The sequence below is a fragment of the Calliopsis andreniformis genome, chromosome 1, assembly GCF_051401765.1.
Source record: "Calliopsis andreniformis isolate RMS-2024a chromosome 1, iyCalAndr_principal, whole genome shotgun sequence".
NCBI classification, from domain to species: Eukaryota; Metazoa; Arthropoda; class Insecta; order Hymenoptera; family Andrenidae; genus Calliopsis; species Calliopsis andreniformis.
Window position 1 is genome coordinate 18474791 of NC_135062.1, and position 17514 is coordinate 18492304.

At 39.4% G+C, this 17514-nt stretch overlaps 4 protein-coding genes across 5 annotated transcripts; 1 reads left to right on the top strand and 3 right to left on the bottom strand.

Moving 5' to 3' along the window:
- Positions 1 to 1690: 1690 nt before the first annotated feature.
- On the bottom strand, positions 1691 to 9835 carry Asator (tau-tubulin kinase asator). Its single transcript, XM_076387084.1, has 15 exons — positions 9267 to 9835; positions 8363 to 8498; positions 8078 to 8225; positions 7714 to 7928; positions 7074 to 7343; positions 6865 to 6951; positions 6528 to 6800; positions 6200 to 6386; positions 5544 to 5872; positions 5166 to 5462; positions 4158 to 4445; positions 3811 to 4078; positions 3162 to 3536; positions 1944 to 2358; positions 1691 to 1828 (listed from the first exon to the last, which is right to left on the bottom strand). Exons 2-15 carry the CDS (start codon positions 8417 to 8419, stop codon positions 1774 to 1776), a joined length of 3264 nt encoding a protein of 1087 aa, XP_076243199.1. The 5' UTR covers positions 8420 to 8498; positions 9267 to 9835; the 3' UTR covers positions 1691 to 1773.
- Positions 9836 to 10601: 766 nt separating this feature from the next.
- LOC143185578 (uncharacterized) lies at positions 10602 to 12526 on the bottom strand. 2 transcript variants are annotated; one of them, XR_013002936.1, is made up of 4 exons: positions 12184 to 12526; positions 11350 to 11380; positions 11034 to 11242; positions 10602 to 10933 (listed from the first exon to the last, which is right to left on the bottom strand). XR_013002936.1 is itself a non-coding variant. In XM_076388786.1 (3 exons), the coding sequence occupies exons 1-3, from the start codon at positions 12404 to 12406 to the stop codon at positions 11149 to 11151; spliced, it is 348 nt and encodes a 115-aa protein (XP_076244901.1). In that variant the 5' UTR covers positions 12407 to 12526; the 3' UTR covers positions 10602 to 11148. The 2 variants fall into 2 exon arrangements, 1 of the variants encoding a protein (XP_076244901.1); XM_076388786.1 differs by having other exon boundaries at positions 10602 to 11242.
- Positions 12527 to 13302: 776 nt separating this feature from the next.
- LOC143183286 (uncharacterized) lies at positions 13303 to 13828 on the bottom strand. Its single transcript, XM_076384814.1, has 2 exons — positions 13652 to 13828; positions 13303 to 13562 (listed from the first exon to the last, which is right to left on the bottom strand). Exons 1-2 carry the CDS (start codon positions 13826 to 13828, stop codon positions 13428 to 13430), a joined length of 312 nt encoding a protein of 103 aa, XP_076240929.1. The 3' UTR covers positions 13303 to 13427.
- Positions 13829 to 14734: 906 nt separating this feature from the next.
- Pgk (phosphoglycerate kinase) lies at positions 14735 to 17323 on the top strand. Its single transcript, XM_076389517.1, is given in 13 exon segments — positions 14735 to 14899; positions 15125 to 15153; positions 15156 to 15179; positions 15182 to 15474; positions 15578 to 15603; positions 15605 to 15914; positions 16035 to 16104; positions 16107 to 16253; positions 16337 to 16468; positions 16471 to 16502; positions 16504 to 16527; positions 16529 to 16562; positions 16565 to 17323. Coding segments are annotated over 13 exon segments (1230 nt in total). The 5' UTR covers positions 14735 to 14840; the 3' UTR covers positions 16615 to 17323.
- Positions 17324 to 17514: the final 191 nt, after the last annotated feature.

The window sequence follows — 17514 nt, forward strand, 5'->3', positions numbered from 1 at the left end:
GAATTGTTCGCCGGTGTAGACCCAGCTTTAAGTTCCAAAGAACGGGCGCTCGAGAAAAATCTAGTAGTAATATACGTACATGTGTATATACGTACACAAATCCATAAACACTCGAATAGATTCATATCAGTTCGTCATTTATAGCATCTACGATAACTCGATACTTTTCGCTCGCACATTTTACACGTTTTTTAAGATCACGATACAGTTTTCGCGACGTCAACTTAAAGCTATTTCATCGTATCAGTAAATTGCACAAAATAAACCCTTAACTACTTTGTACAAGTACAGTATGTATAACTCTATGCGCAAATTTGGTTTCAGTAATAGAGTAATACCAAAGGATACTACTTGACTAGTTTCATGTATCACTAGGTTTCTTTCGTTTGCAGATTTTTTAACTGTTCGGAAAACTCTCGTTATCGGGAAGTGCAAGGAGAAATACGTATATTTACGTGTAACTTAACTGCAGCTCTCTTTGAGCATTTATCCGTCCGGATATTATCTTCGTTAGTGAAATCGTGGCATCGATAAACGTCTTAATTTGATCAAAGTTTTGCGCATATACGTAACCCGTGATCTTATTTAATTTCTCTTTCTCTCTCGCTTACCCCCTTCCCCCTCGCTCCCCACACACCTTCAACCCTCTTTCTCGATACCTTGAATATAACAAACTCTTACGTACATCGTATATCTACAAAACGATAGATAATACAAGCAAATATTCTTATCCTTAGCTATTCATTTTGCTATTACGAACTTGGTCGATATTGCCATCGACACTGTTGCTATTAATACTTTTTAATTGCAACCAAAATAGTTTCTCGAACGAACGTGTTAACGTTCTTGTTCGATACGGTCTTGTCGAGGCTAACATTCCAATTCTTGGAGAGAATTTAGTGATACGTATTCTGTTATCCTACAACCTTCGTGTTCATTTTTCCTATAGCATTCGAATGTTCTATTCATTATTTCGCTATACGAACGAATAAAAGGAAGCAAAAGCGGAGAGTCCTAGAAAAAGTTACGTAACAGTTTTTCGATTTTGATAAATTTCTGTTGTCTCCATTGATAAAAGGAAAAGCTGTATTAGTGTAGTTTATATAATACGTGTGGAAACGCGATTAATAGAATTTGAATGAGTTCGAAAGCGACGAAAGAAAATCAAGAAAACTGTTAAATAAAAGAGAGTTGAGAGAGACGCCGAGAATAACATCGAAAGGAAGATCGTTCTTTTATCGTTCAAACAGATCATCCCCTCCTGATAACTTTTCTTAAACGATTCGCTAAACATTTAATAATATTTATCGTATTATCAAATATATTTATAGACTAGTAAATGTAATGTTGAAAGCACCACCAATTCATATAGCTGCCTTTTACAAAAGACTCTGTATCGGAAATAAATATGCACGCATACGAATGAGCTAACCATAGGGAATTTCTAAATTATGCATCATGCGAAGATTAGGAAAGTATATCCTATTTCGTCGAGTCATACTAATTTTTCCTGAAGGTATGACAGTTGAAACGGAATTACATCTATATAAAAGAAAGCATTAATTTTCTACGTATCGAGACTGGATATTTCCTTCCGAGGAAAGTCTCAACGTTCTCTATTCAGCTTTGACTTGAACCGCTGACAAATCGACCGCTTTCTTTCATCTACAAAGAAAGAAAGGCTGCTTCTGTACTCCCGAACAAGCAGATCATCAATTTCTGCTCACTGTAATGTAATCCAAGATTCGTTTTTCTTCTTCTAAATACTGTTCCTCACGATTCTCTGCTCGTTATCGTCGCATCTGGTATAGGTCGAAATCGGCGACACCTGTAATTGATATCATAATGATTGAAGATTATAACAGATTATACATAATATACGTACATAGAAGAGAGTACGAATAGAACGTTAGTACGTATAGGAAAGAGGAAAGTTATAGTACCTAGCATTGTTTTCTGCGACATGAGGTGGCAAAGACGTAGGAGGTGGTGGAGGTTGAGCATTCGGTGGACCACTGCTATCAGAATCATTGTCACTGCTTTCCTCTGTACGCTTAGCTGCGTCTCCCAAGAGATGCGAAGGTACTCCTCTAGGAGAAAATCTAGACAATACTTCGGAATTGGGCCTAATTCGGCGTTGTGGTCTTTGAAATCGTAGATTTAGTTGCCTAGCATCCGTCACGTATTTTTCGCTTTGCCTTCGACGTCGTAGCGCAGGAGTGCAACCGGTTAAGTTCTCATCTTCTGTCGAATTAGCCGATGTTAAAGGTGAAAAGATCGGTCGCGCATCAGGCAAAGTCGCGCAGCGTCGTAGTACCAAAGCCTCCAAGTGCGCTGTCAAGGGTTTACCTTTGATAGCTAAAATTTGGCAATGTTAGTATCGCTAGGAAGCTATATCCCGATGTTAATCGCGACAAATCGGCTTCCAAAATAAATCCCACCAATGAAACACCTATATCTTTTTCCCTTTTATCTCCTCTTTAACACTCTCTTCCTCCCTCCCACGCCTTCTCACTTAGTTCATCATCAACGATACTTGTAAAAGTTTTACGAACATTACCTGATAAACAATCAGTATACAATACTCGAAAATGAAAAGAAACGATAAATCGACCGAGGCAGATTTGCTGCAGTTGCTTAAAAAGCTTAACAAAATTATGCATGTCTGTTGTAAAGAGAATTTTGAAAAATTTCAGCTCCCGACAGGAAATGTTTCATTTTCATGGAGAAAAAAGAGAAGAGGATGGGCGAAGATGGAACAGATCAGAATGATTGAAATATGTACAAGTTTTATATAATAATTTTCTAACTTTCGTCATGATTCAGACGGAATCATGAGCCTCTACTTCTCCAATCATCACACGTTATTCGTTATGTCATCGAGGAACGATACACGTTTCGCTAATGTCACGATTCGCGAAGCTGTAGAGAGAATTACGTGGAAAATAAATTAGCTCGAACGTAGCTCTTGTTTCCCAAATGTTTTATATCGCAACGGTCACGAATAATGTATATTGACTCGCATCATTTTCGAAAGAGCTGAATTCATGGGAGTTGTAATAAAAGAGAATTATACATACAATATCAAAAGATCGCACCGCGAGAACGTGTCGAAAAGAGTCGTAAAATTATTGAGTAAACGAAAAAAAAGTCTTACTAACTAGTATCTTTTTCCCTGGTTATAGCCGCGGGTGTGGACGATTTTTCTATTTCATTTCCAACGCCAGTCCTGGTATTCTGAGTATTCGTTTCTGGAGTTGATTCTGATAGCGAACATCTAGGACTTTTAACTGGAATCGGTATTTTACTGACAGTGTTATAAGTCCTACAAGAAGCTTCTTTTTCTTTATTGTCCTTATATTCACGAAGTGAAACTATATTCGGTACAGTCGTCGAGGCAGTGGTAGTACTGTTCTCCTTATGCACGGCAGTATCGACAGGTGCTCGATTTTCTACAGCGTCATCGTATATCGATGGTTCTTCCAATCCTAGATTAGGACTAGCTGGACTATCCGTCGTACCATTTGTCATTTTCCCTATCAAATCACATTAGTTTTTTTCGTTATCGTTAGATCATTTTCAAATACACAAAAACCGGTATACATACATACATACATAGAGTGTATATATATATATAAGATATATAAGATATATATTAGAAGACAGAAGTTGATGACACACGAAAAAGTTTTAGTTTTGCGCAAAGAGATGAAAGGTAAAAATGTGAAAATAAGCTGTGAAAAGGTGGACAGAGAGAGTTAGGTGAATACCTACATGTGTGGATATAGCGAACAGGTTGTCGGTACTTACTTTGCAACGGCTCCCTGTCAGCGGTGGTTTGTACAACAGTGGCCCCGCCAGTTGCGTCTACCACTCTGATCTCCAATCTTCCCGCTACCGCTTCTTCTTCTTCCTCCCCTCCGGGTGTACTAGGTGTTGTTCTCACTGGTGAAAAAGCGACTGCCGGGACGCTTGCCCGTCGCGGTGGAGGGCTTCGCCTCGGTTCATCGTGACGTGTAGCAATATTCCTCATTACATCAACTTCGTACAACAAATCGTCGAATGCTGCTTGTTGAACCTATTCAAAATATAACAGTTATTTCTATATCGTAAACCGTCGTGAAGATTCAAAATAAGAAATACGAAGATTTACGAACCAACGGTGCCTCAAGATAAGCACGAACGTGCGGCGCCAAGGCTGGGACGCTCCAAGCTCGTGGAAGCGCTCCTTGTAAATCTGGATATTTTTCGATTCCGGCAATGTTCAAGCACCTATGAGGAACCGTCGGCTTCGGAGAGTCTTCGCTTATTCGAGAGAGGGCTGTCGGTATTATCGTATGCTGGTGAGACACGACCGATGCGGTTGGTTGACTTATTGCCGTTTTCGCGTCGGCACACGCAGGCACTGACGTTGCGGTAGTCACAGCATCACTCACGACTGTAGACTGTATATAGAAATTTTGTAAAAAGATACATCTTGTATCTTGTTCGAACGCTGTATGTTTCAGTTAAACGGAAAGTTGTACGGAAAACGACGATTCTACCGATTGGACACGCACAAATGTGTTTCTTCTTTGTATTTTTGTTTTTTTTTTCTGTTCATTTTATTTCTATATAGTCTAATAATAAAAGCATGCGTCTAATTCGCGTTCTCTAAAAACAAATACGCTACCCCAGGTTTCCATAACGAAACGTTTCGTGTAACTCTAGACGGTAAAGCGTAAATTAATCTCTACTCGGAAACTCAGCAACAGAAAATAATAAACATTTCACAGAGTAAAAGAACAAACGTTATTGGAAAAATATATAAAATTCGTAACGACGATAGATAAAGAGGTCGAGTCGATTCTGTCGCAGGTAACAGGCGCATCAAACGAGGACATCGATACTGGACAGGTGTGGCTAGAATATTAAACATAGCCTATAAGTACTCTGCATTTCCACTGATTCGAAAATATGTATATCTTGAAATATTAGACAGTAAATGCATCTTATGTGTAGGCGATGAATCGAAGAAGCGTTTCTTTTTACGCGTCACAGGAAAACGATCAACGATGAATTTCAAGTTAAGAACTTTCTCGTTAACTTCGCGGAAACATTATTTCACTTTATCTTCCTCTTTGTCAGAGCTAGTGGAGAGTAGAAGTATTTTTTGAATGGATTACCTGCGGAATTATAACAGGTAAATTGGTCCCTTTGTGCTCGGGACTCTGCAAATTTTCCCCTTTCCATTCGTTGTCAGTCTCTTCAGAATCGTCGAATTGTGACTTCCATTGTGAGGCTAATGTTAAGCCGCCGCCACCTTTGGTTACTTGTTGCAACGCCGACACATTATCGTCATCTATTTGCGCGAACTGAGTGATGGAATAATCTCTTATCGCGGTACGAGTAGCTCGCGCCTGTTGTCGGCCGTCCGACCTTCTTCGTGGCTCCCTTTTCAATGGTTCTCTCTGTTCTGTAACCTGTTACACAAGACAAAAGCGACCCTTACAGTAAAATATTTTGCATCAAGTCGGTCGAGTAAATACAATTTTCACACGTACAGGGCTCTGATTACCGACATATTTTGGATTAGTGACATCGTAGGAACAATAAGACGCGTCAACTTCGGTTTGCACTCGAGGACTAGGAGGTTCACCCGGTGTCGTCTCAGGTGCAGGCGTGACACGTAATCGTGCAAATGTTGCGCCGCTTGCCGATTTTCTCAAAGGCGCTGCCGCATTAGCGCCAATTTTGTTACGGGGAACTTCCGAGGCGGAACGCGCTGATGCCATTAACGCGTCTCCTTCGTTGTCCACTGGTTTTTCTGCTGTTACCACACCCGTTTGCGGTTCTGCAGCCATCGAAACAGCACGCCTCTTTTTAGGTGAACCTATAAATACGTCGATAGAAATTGTATTTTTTCGAAATGTACGATTAGACACGCGCTAACGAAATTTATTATACGACAGTTTTATTGTTCATAAAAATTGCGTCGACTATATAAGAAATGCGCGTATTTGAGGAATATTAAGTCGTATTGGCTTCCTTTTTTCTTTTCTTTTCTTTTCTTTTCTTTTAACAAAGCCACAAAGCTACAAAACCGTTGCGTAACAAACGAAAGTTCTAAAAGGCAGAAACGGGGGGGGGGCGCTTTTGAAGATTTAAAGTAACAGAAATTGATTCATTCTTGTTTGGAGATGAATTTGAAGAGAGTAACCTTGAGTGGTCGGTGGTGGAACTGTCTGTTGTCCTGTCTGTTGATGAGTATTATCCATTGTAGGTATTGTAGCGTTACAATTCTTATCTCGACCATGATTACTAATAGTTGATGCAAACGGCACTGGAGATCCTTCCACACCACGCTGTTTGTTTCTTCTGCATATACTCTCGTAATCCATCTGTGCCTGTGCAGAAAAACAAATTACTATTGTACGATAACTGATTCTTTTAGATGTACCGTAATTCAGCAAATTCTTGTCATAATAGAAGTAACGAACGGCAGCAGTCATAAGTTATAGTTCGTTGTTACAATTATTTTGTCTTACATCTAATTCCTTTCTGTTGTCCGGTTCGACGTTTTCTTGGTTATTTGTATCAACGTTTGGCGTGGTTGGTGGTTGATTGGTCGTAGTTGCTGTAGTTAATACCGGACGTATGGTGACGATAGGTAAAGACGTCGTAGTCGGTAAACTTTCGTTAACCATTAACGGTCTTTCCCAATCATACGGATCGGTCGGTTTTACACCTCTACGTTTCATGCAACGTTCAAATAAACCGGCAAGCATTGCGTAATCCGGTTTATCCGCATATTCCAAACTCTGAAAAAAACTTATATTCTATTTCGATCTAAACCCAATTTCGCTTGTTTCTAACGACGCACACCTGTATATGTTCCAGAAAGACTCGAAGATCCGATGGAAGATGCTTCAAGAGCAATCGATGATCATACTTCTCTTTCATATGTCCCACCTATGTCACGTAGAAAAACTGATTATCGTTCGCGTGAAATGTCGTTGTATCGTTCGTTTGTGAAAACCGAAAGAAATTTATAACACGATAAAGTTGAATTAAACTTCATATCTTATACGTACCTGCTCCTTATCTTTTATTTTCCGCCATGGAAGTTGTCCATTAACAAATTCAACCAGCATATAAAATAGTGACCACAAATCATCGTGCCTCCCCATTTCTTTATTTTTATGCGCATTCACGGATGCGTACCGGACGGTTCCTCTGAATCCTGCCGCACTGCGAGGTGGTCTAACTTCACCGGTGCCTGTCGTAAATTGACGAGCCAGACCAAAGTCTAACATATATACTAGCCTCGAGTTATGCGGAAGCCGTCCGATTGAAAAATTTGACTGCAAACATAATATCGACTCTGAAACGAGGCGTAACCAGTTACCTAGTTAGTTACAAACGCTATCTTTACGTAACCTCGATATCCATTCCTAAATAAGATCCGATCAAAACGAAAAATAAAAGCGGACAACAACTCGTCGAAAGAGTAACTTTTTCCAACGAGAGAAATTCTGCTCGCTCGTCGATAACGTACGAATGGAATCGAATAAATACATACGAATGTTTAGATGGAAAGTTCACTGTATAACTGTAGATAAACGATGTGTTAACACGACAAAGAAGAAGGAAACAACGTTATCTCTACAAGTTGACTTCTTTTAAATGTTAATCAATGGAATATGAAAAACCAGGAGGAAAGGATGAACTTACCGGCTTAATATCTCTGTGAAGAAAGCCTACTTGATGTATACTTTCGATCGCTTTAAGTACTTGAAGTCCCAAACGAAGAGTAGTGGATAAAGAGAAAGCACCTCGTGGTTGGGCACGACGTAATTCAGCTAAATTTTTTCCTTGCAACTGCATTACAACATAATTAAATCGATCGTTACGACCACAACCGATAAATCTGCATACGTGTTCTTTCCCTGTATGAGAAGAATGTACATTTGTAAGAGTACGCTTACACACGGTACTCCCAACATACCGTCATTTTAGAATTTCACTCGTACACACACACATGTATCGTTTGCAAAGACACAAAGTACTAATATACGACAAAAGGAATTTAGCAAACCTTGAAGTTTCTTTAACACAGCTACTTCCATCTTAAGAACTTGTTTCGGTTGACGAGCAGATTCAACTTTCAACGCGACTTGTTCCATGGTCATTAGATCTAGGCCTTCGTAAATCTCGCCAAATCCACCTCCACCTATCTTTTTAATCTGCAAAGCAACGAACGTTAACGTACGAATAGATGAGGCAAAAATACAAATATCTTTTGGCAAGGGAATATATGAAATCTATCGACGAGACGGAGGAGAAAAAAGAAAGCCGTAGAAGGAAATAACGATCGACTCACAACTTTCCAACGTTCTTTGACCACATGGCCAGGTTGCAGCAAATCCTCGCTCGACATAGTTATATTATTATTCTGATCTGTACTTTCGTCGCCTACATTCCTTGGCAACAAACTGGAGCTAGAATGATCGGGATGCCTGAAAACCGCAAGAGATTCTTTATTCGAAGTTCTTCGTAAACGATTACGATTACACGCATGCTGAAGGTGTCGCGTATCTTCCTCTCTCTATCAGTCTCTGGCCGGTGTATATAAAACGACAACAAGATGAAATAGAAATAGACAGGAAGGTAAAAACAGAATTGAAACGAATCGACGCGACAATATAGTAAACACACGAAGGAACGATACGATATCAGAAGTTTTTAGCTGTCAACGCGAAAGAAGCGACACGCCCCGAGAGTGGGATAGGTTAGGTTTTTAACCTAAAGCGGTATTACGATAGAAAATTGGTCGATACTGACTCGGCGCCCTATGTTAGGCAGCCATGATTGCGTGCGAGCTAAAGGTGCAGTGGATAGAAAGGGGACGATCGTCCGATCGCTTACTCTACTCGTCAATCAACAACGTTCCACCCGCTATTCAGTGTCACATTTGCGTTTCTCGATTTAAGATGCAATCGCGCAACCTCGAAATTTTCAAAGAAACCGTTCCCTAATCGCTAGCCTGCGTTTAACTCGTTCGTTAACCGTAACGGCCAGAGCTCGACCAAAGAAGGCTGAGTGAAATATTGAGAAAGTAAGGAAAGGAGCACACAACAAGAAAAAGAAAAATATAACTCTGATTTTTTGCTTTAGCTGTTCATCATAGTTGTAACTTGTCGGTACATGGCTTTCAGTTTTTCCTAAATCCTCACGCGCGTGCACCAACCGAACCAAATATAATAGTACTTTTTATTTTTACTAACAATGTCGGTCGCTAATCGTTACTGGCGTTCCTTCACAATCCGAATTCCGAACTTTTGTCAGGTAGCTCAAGTTCCCTCACAATCACGCACTTTCCGCTTGCATCTCTCCTTTTCCCCCTTTTCTCCGATACTTCGTATCACTATCCTTCCCCTTCCAGTTAGTTCAACTCCATCTTCACCTCATCCTTTCGTCTTTCTTTCTCTCCTTTTCTATGCTTACCATCCCCCACTCACACCCTAACCTAATCCTCACCCCACCCTGATGCGCTCGGCGGCTCGTCTTTTTCTTTCTTTTGCGCGCTATTCAGTTCAATCGTCCGACAATTTACTTCCTTTCCTTTCTATTCCCACTGTCCATTTTACTTCTCCGATCACTCTGTTCACGACAAGTAAAATGTATCGGATACGTCCGCAAGAGCTGTGCCAGTCTCGTGAATATCGATGGAACGGCCATTTTTCGATTTCGTGTGTGTGTATGCTCTATGTTGCGCGTGTACCACACGACGGCGGCACTGGCACTCGTACTCGTAATGCTTCTAAACGCCGCGAGATAGCGACCTGAATGCTCGATCGATGTCTCTCCCACTCTCGTTCCTTTTCCCACTAGTATTTCAAATAGAGTATAAAGTACCTATTTCACGACCCGATCAGTTACGATCTTACGATTGCGTTCGAACATCGTTCTCGGTTACGTTAACTGACCGTTTCTCTTTTTCTCCTGCTGCTAAATAAGCAGCGTTCAGAACAACGGATTAATTATGTTCCTTCGACCTTTTTACGTACGCGACATATTACGCATTTTTATATTTTTTATCCGTTTCAGATATCGTTATACGCATGTACGCACATATATACATACATACTTACGCGCTATGAAATTTTATCATTTTTGTTCATTGAAGAAATAAGTATCTATAAGTAGTACACATATAATTGAAATGTCTCTGTCGTGTCTGAAGAAAATGAAGAGAATCGAGGAAAACGAGAGACAAAGTACATATAAACAAGTACGTACACACGTGTGCTCTTTTAAAAATATAGCGAACGATGACGTTATGTATACCTACGTGCGTATTTACATATGTATGTACACACGTGCCTACAGGTACGCATGTACCTGTATACGAACTGTCCATCGAATGGAATTTTACGATGAGTAAAGTTTAAGTTGTCCACGATTAATGAAGCGATTTATCGTATGTACGTGTATATGTATATGCATATATATGTATTTGCGAAAAAATTCAATTACGAATTACGTTCAAAAGATAATGCGGAAGCAACGATGTTATCGTTACAAAGAGAAGTACACATATTAGTTTCATCAGTTGAGCATATGCAAGTACGCATACAGCAATATCTAATCCTTTCAATTCCGCGTTACGCGAACTCCAAAGAAGCTTTATCTCCTTTCATACTCATTTGGACACATGCACATATATGTACGCATATACATATTATGTTCACACATTTGTACACGTGCATGTCCATAAACTTACTTATCCATTTGTTTTCGCGAACGACTTACGTCCGATTACGAGTAGCAACAGTTCACAGCTGCCACCTTTCCAATGTCATAATAAAAAATCTAAATGCCATCGTTCGATATCATTGTATACATATATGTACGTATACAGTCGACTTTCGGTTTTGCGTTTGTCCTGTACCTGAAGAAGATTACAACAAGTTGTACGTATGTGTCGTACTTCGCAAGTTTGTATCATATTAATACATTCACGTGACGGTTAGTACGTTTATCTTACTTACAAGATGCAGAATGAACAGGCACGTATGTACCTAAATATTTTCATACGTAGGTATGTACATATGTACATACATACAACGTACACGTTGAACGTAGAAAGATGGCATTTAGATCGAGTCAGAGGCGTTCGCTTGTTTCATTCCCAATAGTCACAGCTAGAAACGAGTTTTTCCACAACGAACGACGAAAACTCTTCACCGAGACATTAAGGCTAAGAATAAAAAATTCTTGTCGGCGTTAAGGAAATTGGAAAAACGTGTTCGTCTGGTATTAAACTCATATCCCATCCTTTTTCCTTTTCTTCTTATTGTTACTTACACGTCTATACGATAAGGATGGCGAGAAGAGGCTAATGAAATTTCGAAATGCTTAAATTACTAAATCCATTCGCCAGAGGGCATAATTTAAGTTTAAACATCTATTTTTAAACGACCCCACTCTATGTATGTATGTATGTGTGTATGTAAATGCGTACCTACATATGTATATGATGCGCAAAGTACATAACATCTTTCTCCGCGCCAAGATACGTACATAACTTTTCTAAGTACTCAACTCTCTTTTAACATGGAATTAAGTATGTAGGTACTAGTAAAGTTCTACGTATACGTATGCACGTATAAGTAAACTGAAGCGAGTCAAAGTTAAGGATAAGCTATTACACATACATATGTAAGTATAGAAGTAGCTACTGAGCTATGTATGCACGATGTATGTATTATATAGAATGTAAGTGAGCAAACTCATTTATGAAATGAGAAAAAATATATGAGAGATCGAATCGAGACATTATAAAATGTCTCGAAAAAAATAATCACGTACCACTTCATGGCTCCGAACAAAAGAGGGAGTGGGCGATAAGTACTTATTAAAGGCAATGAGAGAAGATCGTGCCGAGTAGGAGGGTGGTCTGGTTACACAAAGATGATGTAGCGTAGAACGATTACGACGGCGGTGGTAGCGGCAGTGGCGGTGGCGGTGGTGGCGGCAGCGGCAACAGCGGTGGCGATGGTGATGGTAGCAACGGCGGTGGTGATGGTGGTAAATCGACTCGTCGATTAAGATCAAACACAGGGAATGGACTACGAACGATTTGATGTGCCGAAGGGAATTGATATGCGTTCAGTACCGCGGACGGTCCTACGGTTTTACCCATGCAGAGTGTAATGAGCGATGAATGGATCAAATTCGTCGCGCAAACCACAGAAAAACAGTTCGAGATGAGTTTATTAACGAGAACCGGTAATCCAAACTCTCTCGGACGGACCAAAGCCAGAACGCGAGCAGTCGCGTCGCGTTCCACTGGCATTGGACTGACACGAGCCGTGTGTGATGTTCCTTTTCTTCCATCGTCTCCTTCTCTCCTCGATCCCATCGCCCCTGATCGCCCCTCCACCAGCCGACCGCGTTCAACCGAACCGATCGCGGGCACTGCTTCGCGTACACCAGACCTTGGCTCTTACCTACCTTGTTGTGCTGTGCGTCTCTCGCGTTCGATTACCTTTCTCAAACATACGCATACGTACGCATCATTTTTCGTACTCGTACTCTTTTAGACCGTATTATATCTGAATATGACGCGTTCAAACGGAATTCTCGTACGTTTAATCGTCAACGTGACAACTATACTCTCTCTCTCTCTCTGCCATTACGTTTCATAGCACGTACTGCGCTATATTTATGTATGTATATGCGTACATATACATATACTTACTTGCACCTAAATACATGTAATGTCCGAAATATAAAATTTCATACAACAGTGATTACGATAAACGTACAAAGTGAAAAATCTGTTCGATACAGTTCTCAAATGTTATAAGTTTGTAGCAAGAGGCGATTAAACTCGAGTTCCAAAAGTACGCGGTGTCTCGAAATTCTCTGCGAGAAAATACACGGAGCTATATTTCGCGTATCCCGCCTTCGCGTTCAGCAAACTTGTGTTATTTCCGTACGGCATCGGTTAAAACGTATTATTCGGAGGATTCACACGATTCTCACAGATCGACGAACAGACTGTTTGCAGCTTTACGATCATTATTTGATAAAAGATCATAGATTATCACACGTTGAAATGAAACCGAAGATAAACTTACCGATTAACCTTTCGTCTGTCTCTACGTACATATTTGTATATTTATACATAATATATATGTATGTCCGTAGCTATACGCACAGATATTCTACACACATACACTTTATTTCTCTCATTTCTTCTTATAAATCTCATTTATCTTAAATTATCAAATGGATATTAATTTGTTAAATATTTCTCGCTTATCGATGACGCGAAAATGTGTATATATATATATATATGCAGTGTGCACACATATATATATACGGCATGGATGTATGTATCTACACATATATAGTTGCTCAAGGAGATATATGTATGTTCATACGTACGAATAGTAGCGAAATCGTAAACTGCACACCGCACGATTAGTAGCGGTCCCTAACTCTCTAACCTGGGCCCAACGAAATTCAGGGCCATCTGTAGGTATGTAGTGCATCATGTACAATTGAGGATTCTGCGAAGTAAAAGAATAAATTCAGTTAACCTCGGAAAGATTTTAAATCGTAAGTACGGTCTTGCACGATTAAGATTTGAAATTCTTACCTCCGTTAAAAAAAGTATTAATTCTTTTGCGTCGAAATCTCGGAGCTGTAAACTGTTATAAACCATAGAATTCGCGCAGCTTTTACGAACATTTACATGTGTGCACATACAACGTATGTACATTCGTAAATAAGATACGAAAGAATACGGAACCGGTAACCTTCTTAACTTTACCATCCAATTCACTACGGCATAATATATTTACATATCCATTTATATGTATACGCATGTACAATGTACGCGAAGAGTAAAATTTGTAGGTAAAAAGAAAAGTTCCAGGTCATAAAAAATATCATTATACGTACGTACTCATGATTCGGTTCGGTCGTTACACAGATTAAAATAAAGGTTACTATTTATGCATGTATATAAGTATATGCGTATGTGTGCCTATGCACGGTCAACTCAGCACTTCTGGCCGCAGCGACTCTCTCTCTCTCTCTCTCTCTCTCTCTCTCTCTCTCTCTCTCAGTCAGTGACTCCTGTACTGTGTAAGAAAGAGGTAGAGAGTGTCGGTGCGTCTAGCTGCGTTTAGAGCTGAATATACAATGTAGTAAAATAATGTTTTCTTTCTTTTTAATTTAATTGGGAAACTACGATAATTTGTAGGAAGTTTATCTTATACTTGTGTTCTTAGATGTACGTATGTATGTATATATGTATATACATAGATACTTATGATACGTAGTACTAAATTTATGTCTACTTACTTGAACTTTTTATCATGCGATAAATTAAATTTTCTGTTCATCTCTAATGCCTCATATCTAGTTTTTCTTTATACCATGGTTTAATATTACAGCATATATCACAAAGTATGTACGTACATGTATACATGACTTCGCATGCATCATAATAATAAACGGATGTGTGTGTATGTATATATACCTATCTTCTCTGTCCCCCCCCCCCCCCCCCCCCCCCCCCCCCCCACAGGATGCAGGTCCAAATAGCTGCTTCGATGCGCGCGACTCGAAAATTTTTAGGAGGTCGCTACATTCGTCGACCTTGCTTTGACTTTGTTGAGACCCGACGCATCGACGTGAAAGATCCTCGAAGGTAGTCGTGAATTCTTGAGACGAGGTGTTTCTGTATTCTACAAAATTCATTAACTTTAAAGAACGTTCTCGATACGAAACGAGCTAAACGCGATATCGTTTCGAAGCCGATACATACGAAACCTAAAGCTATGGCGTTGAACAAGCTCAGCATCGATAAAGTGAACCTTACGGACAAAAGGGTTCTCATACAGGTATATATCTGTTTTTGTCATATCATTTCTAATTTTAATTCAGCTTTCGAAGGGTTAACGCGTCTATGTCACCTTATATCGTGAAACTTGACGAGATTTAAAAGATTCGAATCGACGCAAGCAACGGTACAGTCGAGAAAAAATGAAAAGCCGGTCATTTGCATTTCTGTTAAATCCATACGGTACTATTTACAATATTTACGTATATATCATTGCCGTTGCAGGGTGGACTTCAATGTGCCATTGAAAGATGCAAAATAACAAATAATCAGAGAATCGTGCTGCTTTAGATACGGTTAAATATGCCCTTGAAAAGAAAGCAAAATCTATCGTGTTAATGTCACACTTGGGTAGACCAGATGGAAAACGAGACATGAAGTATACTTTAAAACCAGTTGCGGAAGAACTCAAGTCTCTGTTAGGAAAAGAGATTTTGTTCTTGAACGATTGCGTCGGATCAGAAGTTGAAACTGCCTGCGCCGATCCAACATCTGGAACTATTATCTTGCTTGAAAATTTAAGATTTCACATAGAAGAAGAAGGCAAGGGAATCGGGCCAGATGGAACTAAAGTAAGCTATCCGTAAAATCGATCTTTTCTTACATTCTCTTAAGTTTACGTTAGACAGTTAGGTACTCTCATTCCAGACAATTGATAAATGATTTAATTCGAAGGTAAAAGCAGAGAAGGAAAGGTACAAGATTTAGAAGTTCGTTAAGAAAACTAGGAGATATTTATATCAATGATGCCTTCGGTACGGCCCATCGGGCCCACAGTTCTATGCTGGGAGAAGGATTCGAGATAAGGGCAAGCGGATTTCTTTTGAAAAATGAACTGGAATATTTTGCCAAAGCATTAGACAATCCAGAAAGACCCTTTTTAGCGATATTAGGAGGAGCAAAGGTTGCGGATAAGATACAACTAATTAATAATTTACTGGATAAAGTTAACGAAATGATCATAGGTGGTGGAATGGCATTTACTTTTTTAAAAGTATCTAAAAATATGAAGGTAAGTATTCGTCAACGAGTTCCTCTATTATTATTATTATTATTATTATTATTATTATTATTATTATTATTTTATTAATATTATTCGCTACAATTAATTATGCAACGTTTTCAATATTAGATAGGTAATTCGTTGTTCGACGAAGAAGGTGCGAAAATCGTTAACGATATATTATCTAAGGCGGAAAAGTATAGGTTCAGTTACATATACCTATTGATTTCGTTACCGCGGATAAATTTGCGGAAGAGCAGCTGTTGGTTCGGCTGATTCAGAAAAGTGGTATACCCGATGGTTGGATGGGTCTCGATGTTGGGCCAAAATCAAGGGAATTATTTAGCGGTGAGCATTGATAAATCTTTTTCTTTCTACATACACGAATAGAATACTTCACTGTGACCGCATGAACGTTCGTTGATTCGTAGAACCAATCAAAAGAGCTAAAACAATCGTATGGAATGGTCCACCAGGCGTTTTTGAGTTTGAGAATTTTAGCAAAGGTACAAAAAGTTTGATGGATAACGTTGTTGAAGCAACATCGCGAGGTGCTATTACCATAATGGCGGTGGTGATACGGCTACTTGTGCCGCCTAAATGGAAAACGGAAGATAAAGTGAGGCCATGTGAGCACTGGAGGTGGTGCAAGCTTAGAACTCTCGAAGGAAAAGTTTTGCCAGGCGTTGCGGCTCTTTGTTCGCTCTAAAATCATATACGGTTGGCAAAAAACATTTGCGTCTGTAAAAGAGTATCAATTATCGTTATTTGGAACTTTCAAGGAGGATAATATTGATGCCCAGTGACTATAGATAGAAGGATATTTAACGATACCGTGTACAAAAGTCGTTTCGTTGCAGTTCCTGCTAGTGTTTACACACGATTTCTATATTCAAAAAGATTGAGATTTAACGAAGAAGGTACACGTAAAGTGCGATTCTTCGTTTTGCGCGAAGACACTATCTCGACCCGTGTACGTTACATGATGAAGCGCGCGGTACCGCCGAGCGGCGCTCTACGCGTGTAGACGCTTCTTGTCTCGTCTACGATGAACGTACGGTGTGCGCAACACTTTGTCCGTTAAGGGAGAGAGTCGTGTTGTTCGCACTAATTTTGTAAAACGCGTATCAATTCGATTCCAACTACTACGAAGGAGAGAGATTGTAATCGCGATTGTCAATGATCGTAGAAAATAAATTGTATACTTAGGTGGAAATGAATGTAAAAAACACACATGACTACTTCCGCAATAAAGAAGTAACCGTTACACCGTACTCGAAAGAATTTAATTATCCGTTTCGATGCTACTTATAAAATAAAGTAATAGCGTATTGTTATGCACGACTGTTGTATGGTTAGGACACATAATACTACTGTATTAAAATATACGCATGGAGAAAGAGAATAAACATAAAATGAATTACATTTGAATTTTCATTTTGTGTGCGTATGTACAGGCTACCACATGCGTACGGGAGACAGAAATTGTTTCTATTTTAGTATACGATTCCTCCATGAAAATAGCATTATCAAGAATAAGAAAATGTATTACTTTCTTGCACATCGATTGTGCATACATTGTACATAATAAATATGTACACATTTAACA

What these genes read in the sequence shown, in the direction of transcription:
- Asator (XM_076387084.1), bottom strand. Translation starts at nt 8,419, where the DNA reads ATGTCGAGCGAGGATTTGCTGCAACCTGGCCATGTGGTCAAAGAACGT. An exon ending in TCTTTCTGGAACATATACAG is followed by an intron (nt 6,801 to 6,864) that starts GTGTGCGTCGTT and finishes AGTTTTTTTCAG; the next exon opens with AGTTTGGAATATGCGGATAA. An exon ending in ACAACAGAAAGGAATTAGAT is followed by an intron (nt 6,387 to 6,527) that starts GTAAGACAAAAT and finishes TTTTCTGCACAG; the next exon opens with GCACAGATGGATTACGAGAG.
- LOC143183286 (XM_076384814.1), bottom strand. Translation starts at nt 13,828, where the DNA reads ATGGTAAAGTTAAGAAGGTTACCGGTTCCGTATTCTTTCGTATCTTAT. An exon ending in TAATACTTTTTTTAACGGAG is followed by an intron (nt 13,563 to 13,651) that starts GTAAGAATTTCA and finishes TTTACTTCGCAG; the next exon opens with AATCCTCAATTGTACATGAT.
- LOC143185578 (XM_076388786.1), bottom strand. Translation starts at nt 12,406, where the DNA reads ATGGGATCGAGGAGAGAAGGAGACGATGGAAGAAAAGGAACATCACAC. An exon ending in GCTCATTACACTCTGCATGG is followed by an intron (nt 11,381 to 12,183) that starts GTAAAACCGTAG and finishes AAATTTCATTAG; the next exon opens with CCTCTTCTCGCCATCCTTAT. An exon ending in CATCCTTATCGTATAGACGT is followed by an intron (nt 11,243 to 11,349) that starts GTAAGTAACAAT and finishes TTTTATTCTTAG; the next exon opens with CCTTAATGTCTCGGTGAAGA.